The 12,299-nt window shown below is 43.5% G+C and overlaps 1 protein-coding gene across 6 annotated transcripts in view; it reads left to right on the top strand.

Annotated features, from left to right (window-relative positions):
* Positions 1-9,150, top strand: part of PSME3IP1 (proteasome activator subunit 3 interacting protein 1) — a 31,501-nt gene extending 22,351 nt beyond the window's left edge. For all 6 annotated transcript variants that reach the window (XM_053906138.1, XM_053906141.1, XM_053906143.1 and 3 more), the window contains exons 6-7: positions 630-694; positions 8,787-9,150. In XM_053906138.1, coding sequence (XP_053762113.1) covers positions 630-694; positions 8,787-9,004 — 283 coding nt within the window. In that variant the 3' untranslated portion in view covers positions 9,005-9,150. The remainder of the gene's footprint in view (positions 1-629; positions 695-8,786) is intronic.
* The last annotated feature ends 3,149 nt before the right edge of the window (positions 9,151-12,299 follow it).

Genomic DNA, 12,299 nt, shown 5'->3' with positions numbered 1-12,299 from the left:
CACCACAAATTAGATTGTGTTTGCCAGTTCCTTTGTTCACTATCCCTTCCTTCTGTGATTAAAGCCTTCTTTCTGGGATCATTTCTTTCCTTGTTGAAGTGCATTCTTTTTTTTTTTTTTTTTGACTGCCCTAAATATTAGCAGTAATGGTGGAGCTTGGGGTATTGCACTAAGCTACGCAGCAAGGGAAGTACGTTCTCTAGATAGTCTTTCAGTGAAGGTCTTTTGGGTGACTTTCAGAATCATTAACATGTCACTAAAGAGATTTCCTTTAATCTTTAAGAACTTAAATAAATTTTCATCATGTATGAAATTGTCCGGATATTCTCAAAATCCATCTGTGATTCTAAGCAAGATGAATGATAAGGACAACAAAGAATCTGAAGTTTAGGTGATGCCTGAAGATCTACTGCTTCACCCCTTGAATTGGCCAGGGGTTTATGCTGTCCTTATAACAGTAATGTAACTGGAAGGAGATTAGGAACCTGAAGTGAAGACTTTTCATTTCAGATCATCCCAGTTCTTTGAGGCTACCTAAGGCCCATATAATGGTTATTGGAATTCCTGCATCCCAAAGTTTTAATCCCCACAATTGGACATAGCTCAAATTACCATGTTTTTTGTTACAGCTCAGAGAGCGGGAACAGCGTGAAAAGACTGAAGTCGGACACTGACCCAGATGATAAGAGTCAAGGTAGGGTGGCAGCTTTCATTTCACTGTTTACTTGTAATACACATGAACCATAGTACAGGGCTGGACCTCAGCACAGCTGTGAAGGAATGCATGGGTCTCTGAGCAAGCCGATCTAAATTTAGTTTACCAAACTGTTTTCTACCAGGCAGGATTTATACCCAAGAGTATATGTCAACTGCCCTGCCAAGCAATATGTTAGAAACCAGTGGAACTGATAAATGACAACTGTGCTTTCCCAGAAGTGCTTACAAAGCCAAAGCCCTGGTCCTATCACTTCTGCTCACAAAGGGTTTTTCTCTGTGTCCCCCAAATGTCAAGTTTCTTGATTTCACCTGGCTGGCTACCAGTGAGAGGTAGAATGCCTGGCTCTTGCTGATGGTTGGATCAGATTGAGCCTGGAAGCTTAATACAGTCTCCAGAAGCATACTTTCTTTGGTGGTTACTTTTATGCAATCACATCTGGCACTGTTTAAGTGGCACAGAGTTGTAAGTGAAGGTGAGTGTTCCTGAGGGCCGGATCGGGGATAAGAAATACAAGAGCGTTTTTAGTTCTACCCCTGACTCCCTGGGGGACTGAGATTCTGCGCTAAACTCAGTGGGTCATCTATAAAACAGGGCTTACATTGATTTCTCCCTCAAAATATGGATATTTAAAAATGTATATCTGCTGAGCACCAGTAATGGTGCGCTGTTGCTGATAACTTTTTGCTCTAGAATTACTTTTAAGAAGGACATTGAGTGAAGAGTCTTCTTTCTACGTATATATCCTCTTCCATCCAATTCTGCTTCCCAGAGAGAAACAGTATTATACATTTCTTTTTTTTTTTTTTTTTAAATCTACACTCTGATTTTTTTTTTTTTTAATTTTTTTTTCAACGTTTTTTATTTATTTTTGGGACAGAGAGAGACAGAGCATGAACGGGGGAGGGGCAGAGAGAGAGGGAGACACAGAATCGGAAGCAGGCTCCAGGCTCCGAGCCATCAGCCCAGAGCCTGACGCGGGGCTCGAACTCACGGACCGCGAGATCGTGACCTGGCTGAAGTCGGACGCTTAACCGACTGCGCCACCCAGGCGCCCCAGTATTATACATTTCTTATGTGTATATCTGGAGCTATTCTGTGTCTGTATAAGCAATTACAAATATATGCTTTTAAAATTAAAAAAATGTTTATTGAGATAACTTAAAACATATTCAAACATTGAGATAATAAGGAACCCCATCATGTAGCTTCATCAGTTTTTTAACACATATCCAATCTTATTTATACGTCCTTACCTATAGTGTTTTGAGGCAAATGTCAGACATTATATTGTTTTATCCATAATTCTTCTGTACATATCACTAAAAAATAAGGGTTCTTTGTTTTGTTTTTGACATCACAGTGATCTTTTTTTTTTTAATATGAAATTTATTGTCAAATTGGTTTCCATATAACACCCAGTGCTCATCCCAACAGGTGCCCTCCTCAGTGCCCATCACCCACCCTCCAGTGATCTCTAAATAATATCAGATAGCATATTAGTATTCATTTTCCCCAATTTTCTCACAATTTTTTTCTTGACAATTGGTTTTTCAATTATTTTTTTTAATGTTTATTTTTGAGCCAGAGAGAGAGCAGGGGCTTGAACTCACGAACTGCGAGATCATGACCTGAGCCGAAGTCAGACGCTCAACCAACTGAGTCACCCAGGGGCTCCACTGACAATTCGTTTTTTAAAAATCAGGATCCAGGGGCGCCTGGGTGGCTCAGTCGGTTGAGCGTCTGACTTCGGCTCAGGTCACGATCTCGAGGTCCGTGAGTTCGAGCCCTGCGTCGGGCTCTGGGCTGATGGCCCAGAGCCTGGAGCCTGCTTCCGATTCTGTGTCTCCCTCTCTCTCTGCCCCTCCCCCGTTCATGCTCTGTCTCTCTCTCTCTGTCTCAAAAATAAATAAACGTTAAAAATCAGGATCCAAGCAAGGATCAGTCATACATTGTATCTGGCCTATATGGCTTTTAAAAAAATATTGAGATACAACTCAGTGCCATAAAATTCATTCTTTGAAAGAAGCACAATTCAGTGATTTTGTTTTAATATGTTCACAGAAATGTGTATTCATCACCACTGTTTAATTCCAAAATGTTTCATCACCCCAAAAAGAGTCCCCATGCCCATTAACAGTTATCCCTGTTCTTCCCTCTCTCTAGCCACTGGCAACCACTCATCTACTTTTCTCTCTGTGGATTTGCCTTTCCTGGACATTTCCTATAAATGAAATCATTCCATCTGCGGCCTTCTGTGTCCAGTGTCTTTTCACGTGTTTACAAAGGTCATCCATGTGGTAGCACGTATCGGGACTTTTTACGCTGAATAATATTCTGTTGTATGGCATGCTGCATTCTGTCCAGTCATCAGTTGATGGGCATTTGGATTGTTCACACGTTTGGGCTACTCTGAATGATGCTGCTAAGAACATTTATGTACAAGTTTTTGTGTGACCAGCTATTTTCACTTCTCTTGGGTGTATACCTGGGAATGGAATTTCTAGGTCATATGGTAACTCTGTGTTTATATGGTTAACTTTTTGAGGAACTGCCAAATTGTTTTCCAAAACAACTGCACCATTTTTACATTCTACCAGCAGTATCTGAAGGCTCCAGTTTCTTTATATCCTCGTCAACACTTGTTATTGTCTTTTTTATTTTGTTTATCTTTGTGGGTGGGAAGTGATACTTCATTTCTCTAATGACTAGTGGTGTTGGCATCATGTACTTATTGGTCATTTGTATATCTTCTTTGGAGAAATATTTACTCAAATCCTGAGCCTATTTTTAAATTAGGTTACTTGTCTTTTTACTGTCGAGTTTAAAGAGTTTTTTATATATTCTGGTTACTAGACACTTGTCAGATATATGATTTACAGATATTGTCTCCCTTACTGTGAGTTATATTTTCATTTTCTTGATAGAGTCCTTTGGAGCACAAACATTTTTAGTTTTGATGACATCTGACTTATCTATTTTTTCTTTGGTTGCTTGTGCTTTAGGTGTCATATCTAAGAAACCATTGCCTAATCCACAGCCATGAAAACTTACACCTGTGTTTTCTTCTAAGTTTTATGTCTTTAGCTCTTCCATTTTGGTCTTTGATCCATTTTGAGTTAATTTTTGTATATGGTTTGAAGTAGGGATTCATTTTCATTGTGTGTATCCAGCACCCTTTGTTGAAGAGACTTATTTTTTCCAGACTGAACTGTCATGGCACTTTCGTTGAAAATCAGTTGACCAACATGTATGGGTTTATTTCTGGGCTCTCTCTTCTCTTCCATTGATCTGTATGTCTATCCTTATGCCGTTACCACACAGTCATGATCACTATAGCTTTGTAGCAAGTTCTGAAATTAGGAAGTGTGAGTCCTCCAACTTTGTTCTCTTTCAAGATCATTTGGCTATTTGAGGTCCCTTGCATTTCCATATGAATTTTGGGATCAGCTTGTCAATTTCAATAACAAAGGCAGTTGGAATTTTAATAAGGATCACCTGAATCTGTAGATCAGTCTGGGAATATTGCCATCAGATAGCATCTTAACAACAGACTAGTGTGCCTTTTAAGTCTCATTTGGCCTATAGGTTCTTCTTCCTTTTTATGTTTATTTTTTGCTTCCTTTGTTTTTGTGAAGAAACTGGGTCTCTTTGTCCTGTGGTGTTTCCCATGCTCTAGATCTTGTTGATTATATCTCCATGGTGTTCCTTTATTCCTCTGTTTCCTGTGAAAATGGTAACTAGATCTAGAGCTTGATCAATTCAAGTGTTTTGGCAAGAATACCTCATATGTTGTTTTGTACTTCCTGTCATCGTCATTATTTTAATTAACATACTCTGTTCATTGCTTAATTCACCTGTAGTATCTTGGGAATCATTGCATGACTGTACATAAAGAGCTTCATTCCTTTTTAAGACTATGTAGTATCCTGTTATATGGTTGCAACATAGTATGTTTTTTCTATTTCTTATGATGGACATTTAGATTGCTTCCATGCTTTCTCTGTCATGATGTTTTATTAAAAACTTTGTACATGTGTTATTTTTCACACCCATGATATGTTAGGTTAAATAGAATTATTGGGACAGAGAAGATAGACATTTGTAATTCTGATAAATATTGTAAAATTGCCATGCAAAGAAGTTATCCCAGTTTACATTCCCATCAGCAATATAGGACTTCCATTTCACAGATATCTTTTTAATATATAGGAAACTTGCTAATCTGGATGTGTAAATAGGATTAAGTGTATACTGTGGGCGTATACACATGCACATACCCACAAGTACATAAAACTTCATAGAAATCTTAAGTGTACTTCAGCTAGCCCTGTCTGTGTCTGGTGCTTATTCCCTTGTAGGAATTATTTGCATTAGTCAGTGGAAAGGAAAACTTGTGTGGCAGTTTTTGTTTTTGTTTTTTTTAACGTTTATTTATTTTTAAGACAGAGTGTGTGAGTGAGGGAGGGGCAGAGAGAGAGGGAGACACAGAATCTGAAGCAGGCTCCAGGCTCCAAGCTGTCGGCACAGAGCCTGACGCGGGGCTCGAATGTATGAACTGTGAGATCATGACCTGAGCTGAAGTGGGACGCTTAACTGACTGAGCCACGAGGTGCCCCACTTGTGTGGCCTTTTGAAACCATCTTAGGGGGCACCTGAACGGCTCAGTTGGTTGAGCATCTGACTATTGATTTCGACTCCGGTTATGATCTCACAGTTTGTGAGTTTGAGCCCTGCATTGGGCTCCGCACTATCAGCGCAGTGCTTGCGATTTTCCCTCTCTCTCTGTTCCTCCCCTGCTTGTACTCTGTCTCTCTCAGAGTAAAATAAAATAATAATACTTGTTTAAAAAAAAAACCATCTAAGGCAGACACCATGTTTCAGAGCCACCTTTTAATCTCTTTGTCTTCCCTTCCACTCTCATAGCAGCATTCTTACAGCTGGGCAAGAGATACCCTCTTTTGGTAGTAAGGCCCCATTGGAAGAATATCCCCTAAAAGCTTGCTTGAAAGTCTTGTCCTTCGCAGTAGAAAGCTTTGTGCCTTTGTTCCGCCCAGAAAAGAACTCTGTGACCCTAATGGAGATTCAGGTTTCCCCCATTGGGGGCTCTGGACTTAGGCTCTGAGCAGAGCCAGTGAACGCACAAGTTGGCCCCATCGACTCTCAACTCACGCATCTGTTTGAATCCCAAGAACATTCCGTATTAGTAATTTTCGGTGTTAATTTGGTATAACAACGTGGTCCTGCAAATGCAGAAGCTGGCAGGAAACTTCACCAAATGGGTGAGATCAGAGGGCACCATTTTGTTCTCTTTGGACAGTTGAACTATTTTTGGAATGAAATTTGTCAGAGTTGCAGTCTCTTTTCTTTCTTGAAACCTAGATAATCGGGAGATTTGGTCTTTTGGCTTAAACTCTGCTGATGCCATTGTGGTCCAGATTTCTTGGTTTCATTTCGTGGCTGGCTTCCGTCCTTCCGTTAGGCCAGCTCTAGTCTTGCACAGGTACTCTGAACTTGATCCTCCTTTTCTATCTAAGATAGACCCTAAAATTCAATTCACCCTTGAAATTCTTAATAAAATGACATCTCATTGAACAGCTTCACATAAATTACTTTTCTGAGTAACTGATTTATGAATCAGGTTTTTTTAAAGCAAATATTTCATTTTTTTAAATATATATTTATTTTGAGAGAGAGAGTGTGTGGGCAGGGGAAGGGCAGAGAGAGAGAGAGACACAGGATCCAAAACAGGCTCTGCACTGACAGCAGAGAGCCTGATGGAGCTCGAACTCATGAACCGTGAGATCATGACCTGAGCCCAACTGAGCCACCCAGGCATCCCTTAACCAAATATTTCTAACAGAATACTGAAAGTATCACTGTATATGTGAAAATAATAATACAGGGAATGTTCAAGTAATGAATAATGTACAATTTGATGTTGGGTCCCAAATTTTCACCCCTCCCCCCCCAATTTAGCTATTTGCAATGAGATGTGTAAAATATCTTTAACACATGGCAAATGCTGGCCTGCTCTGTTCTAGACCCCATGCCATAGGGACGGAGTGGTGAAGAAGGAGCCCTTGCCCTCAAATGGCTTACAATGAGAGCATACAGACAAGCAACCCGTTTTGTTGTTAGACTGTCCATTCTTCTGCAGCCTTCCTGGCTGTAAGAGTGGGGTGCCCATGAGGTTACAGAGATACATGGGGCTGTTCCTCCCCAATTTAAGTAGACTATGATGCTCTTTGAACTTTTGCATTTGCTTTTCTAAAAAATTGTCTGCATTGGCAGTATATGCATAGAAGATTCAAAAGGGGCAAAAGAATAAATAAAGTTTATTTATTCATTCTAAAATTTAAAAAGTTTGGAATAAAAAAAGTTAAGTCTCCCTGTTCCCCAACCGCTCTGCTGATCTCCCCAGGACAACCACTGTTACCAGTTTTATATGTATTGTTTTAAAAATTTTTTTTTTCAACGTTTTTTTATTTATTTTTGGGACAGAGAGAGACAGAGCGTGAACGGGGGAGGGGCAGAGAGAGAGGGAGACACAGAATCGGAAACAGGCTCCAGGCTCCGAGCCATCAGCCCAGAGCCGGACGCGGGGCTGGAACTCACGGACCGCGAGATCGTGACCTGGCTGAAGTCGGACACCTAACCGACTGTGCCACCCAGGCGCCCCTATATGTATTGTTTTAGACATCGTCATGCATGTCCATGGGCATGTTCCCCTCCCTACAGATTATAGCTTACACATACCCTTGCCTCTTTCACATAGCATAGTGGTTTGGTACCAGCACGTAGAGGCTTTACTCTTCTTCATGGCCGAATAATAGTCCATTACACTGGTCCCTTATTAATGAACCTTTCAGTTGCTACTGTCAACAGTGCCGCAGGGCATGTTCTCATAGGAACATCATTTAAGATTGAAGGACGTTGCCAAACTGCCCCACATCCTCTCAGCAGCATATAAAGATGCCTGTTCCCTATACCTTCCCTCCTTATAGATTGTTTCCTCTCCCAAGTTTAAATGTCTGTTTTGCTTTTTCTGTGAACTATTTGTACCTTGTGTCCAGTTTTCTATCCGGTTGTTGGTTGGTTGGTTGGTTGGTGTCAGAAGAACCTGATCTCACAAAGAAATTGACTTTTGTGATATTTGTTGCAAAATCTGCCTCTGCTTTCATGAAGTCTTGTAATCACCGTCTTTACGATCAGTGTCGGCTCTCAGGTCACGTTCTTACATCTCTGTGTTTCAACACTGCCTTTCTTCAGCAGCTTCTTTTTCCCCTATTAGAACTTCCTGTAAGACCAGCAAATCCACTGAGCTTCTCAACCCTGTGTACTGGCCGCTGGAGGTCTCTTCTTGCTTCTCAGTGGTAGTTTTGATTTCCTCCTGACTTCATATACTTGGAACCATGTATCCTTTTCACATTTACATAAAGTGTCAGTTAGGGGCTCGTAAAGGCAAAAGCCAGGAAGGTATATGCTTGTCAGCCTGAGACACTGAGGTTTAAAGTCCAGCACTTAGTCTACAGTGAGCTCTGGTATCATTCTAGTACATTATTTTTTGATTCAGATTTAGTTTAACATTTTCTACTCTAAGTGGCCTTTAACCTTGGCCTGGTCATTTGACCTCCTTCATCAGTAAGATGGGGATACCTACACAGCAGGTTGTTGTAGTGATTCATTGAGTCCGGAAACATTTAGAGGCCACAGGAGTGGTGGAGTAGAGTCCTTAACTTCTCTTTTTACTTCTAAGTGCCGTATTCCCCTGGATTGAGGCTTTCCATCACTGGGGTGCTGCAGTGACTCTGGGTTTCCCGGAGCAAAAAGAGCCTTAGCTACGTGGTCACATTCTGCATGGCTTTAAAATGTTCTCTGAGTGTGGCTTCAGTTTTCTCAGTTGTAAAAGAGGAACACAGCTGTCCGATGCAGGGGACAGTAGTGACGACTGCACAGGGCGGTTTGGGGCCTCAGGGTAGAGCCCGAGGCTCTGTGCCCCGCACGTGGAAAGTACCCTGTGAATTTTGGGCAAAATGGTGAAGTCACAGTGCTTCCTCCTGTTTTGCAGAAGCCCCGTCCTGCATGTCTCTTGGAAGCACGTCCCTGAGCACTCCTTCCATCCACTGCCCCTCCGCCGCGGTCTGTATTGGCATCCTCCCAGGCTTGGGTGCCTATTCCGGCAGCAGCGACTCCGAGTCCAGCTCAGACAGTGAAGGCACCATCAACGCCACTGGCAAGATCGTCTCCTCCATCTTCCGAACCAACACCTTCCTCGAGGCCCCCTAGCTCCCGTGTCCCTCCCAAGCTCCTGCCCAAGAGTAGACCGGACGGTTTGTTCTGCCTACGGGCATTACCTCCCTCAGAACTCCTTTGCCTGCTTCCTGTGCGCACCGTGACATTTTTAACCTCATCTAAAAATGTGCCAGAGTCCACTTGTGGCCCGACTTGTGTTTGGTTTCTCTTTTCACTCCAGTGCAGATGTCCAGACCTGTCCTGCTGCGTCTTTCCTTGCTGATGTGCTGGGGGGAGGGGAGGAGGGCTCAGCAGAAATTCCACTGAAAATGCCCTGGGAAGATGGGCACCCACTGGTGTGCAGAGTGTTTGGATCATGTTGCTTTCTTTATTTCCTTTCCCAACAGCACAAAGAAGCAAGGGCAGTTATTGGACAGGTATTATTTAAACATTCGGCTCTAGATGACCATCCCGTTTGGTTGTACTGCATTGTGGAACACATGGGGGACGGGGGGGGGTGGGTGGGAGAAATGAGCCGGGTGACGGAATGGCGACCTCCCTTGGAACTAACCAATTCTCGATGTTCTGTGACTAAGTAAAGATTCTAAACTGCGTCTGCAGGGAGTGTCACTTAACACTCATCACTCATTGTGAAATTTCTCCTTATTCTTCCTTCCTTTTCCTTCTCCTTCCCCTTCCTCCCTCCATCCAGTGGCATTTAAGACTCTAAAGCTTGGAGAAACAAACAGGCCTTATCTCATCGTGGCCAGGAAGCAGAAGTGCTGTTTAGGTGTGTAGATGCAGTGACTTATTTCTGGCAGCTTGTAGGATCCTGAGTGCACACCAGTGGGACACACCTGCATCTTCTGCCCCTGCTGGGTACTGTCGAGGCCCCTCTCCATTTGCTACGTTTATAGTTGTGGCTTCTAACCACGGAAGCTCTTACTGGCCTAAAGGTGCTGCCCTGTCCTTTCCTCCCCTCTGCTCTTTCCCCTTTGCACACAGGGCAGCTTTAAGGCTGTGAGCAGCGAAGACTTAGAGGTACTGTCCCACCTCGGTCTCCTAAAGGGAAGCAGGCACTTTCCCTCCAGGATGGAGTCAGATGAGGTATGAAGGCCTTATGGACCGAGGGAGGCATGGGCTTTAAAAAAAAAACAAAAAAACGGCTCCCCACTTCAGGAGAATGAATCTGTACGGTTCTCTCTTCCCCTGGGTTCCTACGTCAATTGTTTCTACTTCTCTGGGTGTGAGACGGAGAGAGACACACAGAGAATGTGTTGACACTGTGATGCTGGCAGGCAGAGAAGCTACTCAGTCTTCGTGTGGGCAGAGAGGCCCCTGGATCTCCTCCAACCCACTCCTTTTCCCCTTCCATTGCAGTGACACTCCGGGCCTGTTAGCAGATGGTGACTTCCCTTCACCCATAAGTGATGCCTTGTGAATTCTTCCTCCTTTTCAGAACCACTCAGTGCTAATTGTTCCCGTCGGTACAGGCGCATCAGCTTCATCCTAACAAACAAGACATTTAGGTAAAACTGTGTAGGCACCTTCTGCTTCTCTGCTTCATTGTTCCTGCGATCGTGCTGTCATTATTACAGTACGTACCCAGAGCAACCTCACCTCATTTCAGGAGGCAGACCGAGGATTCAAAATCACTGTCTTTGTGTGGTTTGACTTTTAGGAAGCCATTACTATAACTTGTGGCCTCTGTTGTTGTTGGAAGTTGACAAAATGTTATAGGGATTAAAACTGCACGTTAACTTGAAAGCTGATACATGTCGGAGAACAAGATCTTGCTTTTCCTGTACCGAATCTTGCACTCCCAGCCCCCTGCGCATTTACCAGCACAGCTAGATTGTGTTGAGAAAGTTGAGGCTCTTCAGATGGAGATTTCTGCTCTTGATGTCACAGGAAAGGCTGAGAGTAACCGGTGGCACCTCACTGTGTTCATTGTACCTGTTGGTATAGAGTCCTGGAACAGAGACACACGCCCCATAGAAACTATGACTAGCAGAGCAGGCTCTGGTCTCCCCAGTAGAGGAAGCAGCCTTGGAAAGCATCCAGTGTAGACAGTGTGGTTTAGACCCAAAGAAGGATGGAAAAAACGGGCTGCTTTAATCTACAAAGTACAGCACTCAGGCCTTAATAGATAATTGGGGTTTTATAACTAGGTGACAAGGGATAAAGGCAAAGTGTGTGTATTGGGGGGCAGAGGGTGCTTACATTGTCCTGAGTGGTAGTAGTCTTACAACTCTTGAATCCTTCAAGGGAGAAAGCCTGTCTCTGAGGATCTCTATTGCCAGTTCTCTCTGGATGATCTAGTCTGTGTCACACCGTGCCCTCTCAACCAGTTCTGCTAACTTCTGACCCTGTCATTTGAGTGGGGAGAAAGCATGAAATTCAAAGCATTCATTTTTCCATCTATAAAAAAGCTGGGGAGCTGATGTGACTGGACCTGAGAGGTGGCTGGTGATCTGTTTACATAGGACTTCCCTGATCTCAAGACCCCAGGGGAGAAAAAACCTGGCTTCTCAAATTTAGACTGGGGTGGGGGTGGGGATCTCTAGCTTTCTTCAGACGTATCTTAGACCGGACATTGGAAGTTGGGCCCCTAGCTAGGGATGACCAGTGCCCGCTCTTTGCGTCCTTGTTCTTTCCAGTTTCCACCTTAGGTTCTTCCCTTCTGGCTACCTCCTTTCTACCCAGGACAAGCTGCTTTTGCCTAAGACTTCCCCCACTGCTTCTGCTTCTCCCTGGGAACGATGCCTAGTTCTCTCTTCCCTGGATGTACCATAGTGGTTTTGTGCTCAGAGCCAGACATTTTCTAGCTGGGTCACTGGGACAAGGTCCATAACCTCTCTGGGCCTCGGTTTCCTCCTCGGAAAATAGGAATAATGAGACCAGCTTTCTAGTGACGGTGAAAGATAATCTGGATTAGGTACTTAGTGTGGGATCTGGCACACAGCGCTCAGTAAATGGTAGCCATCTTCAATAGCCCTGTTACTGCTGGCCTCCCCTGTTTCACGGTGGGCGTCCAGAGCTTCCGTTAGTGCTGATTTATGGCAGGTTTTCCCCATCCTACTGGCAGTACTTGGTTGCAGCTAAAACACTGACATGATGAAGGGTCGTCATCATGATCTGGTCGTCAAAGCTCCAACCACCAGCTTCTGCTGTATGCTTCCCTCTCAGCTAAATGTTAATTGCTTAGGCACACCCGGTTCCTTGGCTCGGGTGTCCTATTCGTGGGTATATGGCTCAGCTGTTGTCTTAAGCCCCTTCCAGAAAAACAAAAAGGAGAGCTTAGTGGTGGTGCACCATTATTTGGACTTGAGCGTCCAAATCAAGCGTT

Source organism: Panthera pardus, unplaced genomic scaffold (genome assembly GCF_024362965.1).
Source record: "Panthera pardus isolate Hobbes unplaced genomic scaffold, ASM2436296v1 HiC_scaffold_18, whole genome shotgun sequence".
In the NCBI taxonomy this organism is placed as follows: domain Eukaryota; kingdom Metazoa; phylum Chordata; class Mammalia; order Carnivora; family Felidae; genus Panthera; species Panthera pardus.
Note: the sequence above shows the minus strand (reverse complement) of the source record. Positions and strands in the feature narration are given on the sequence as shown.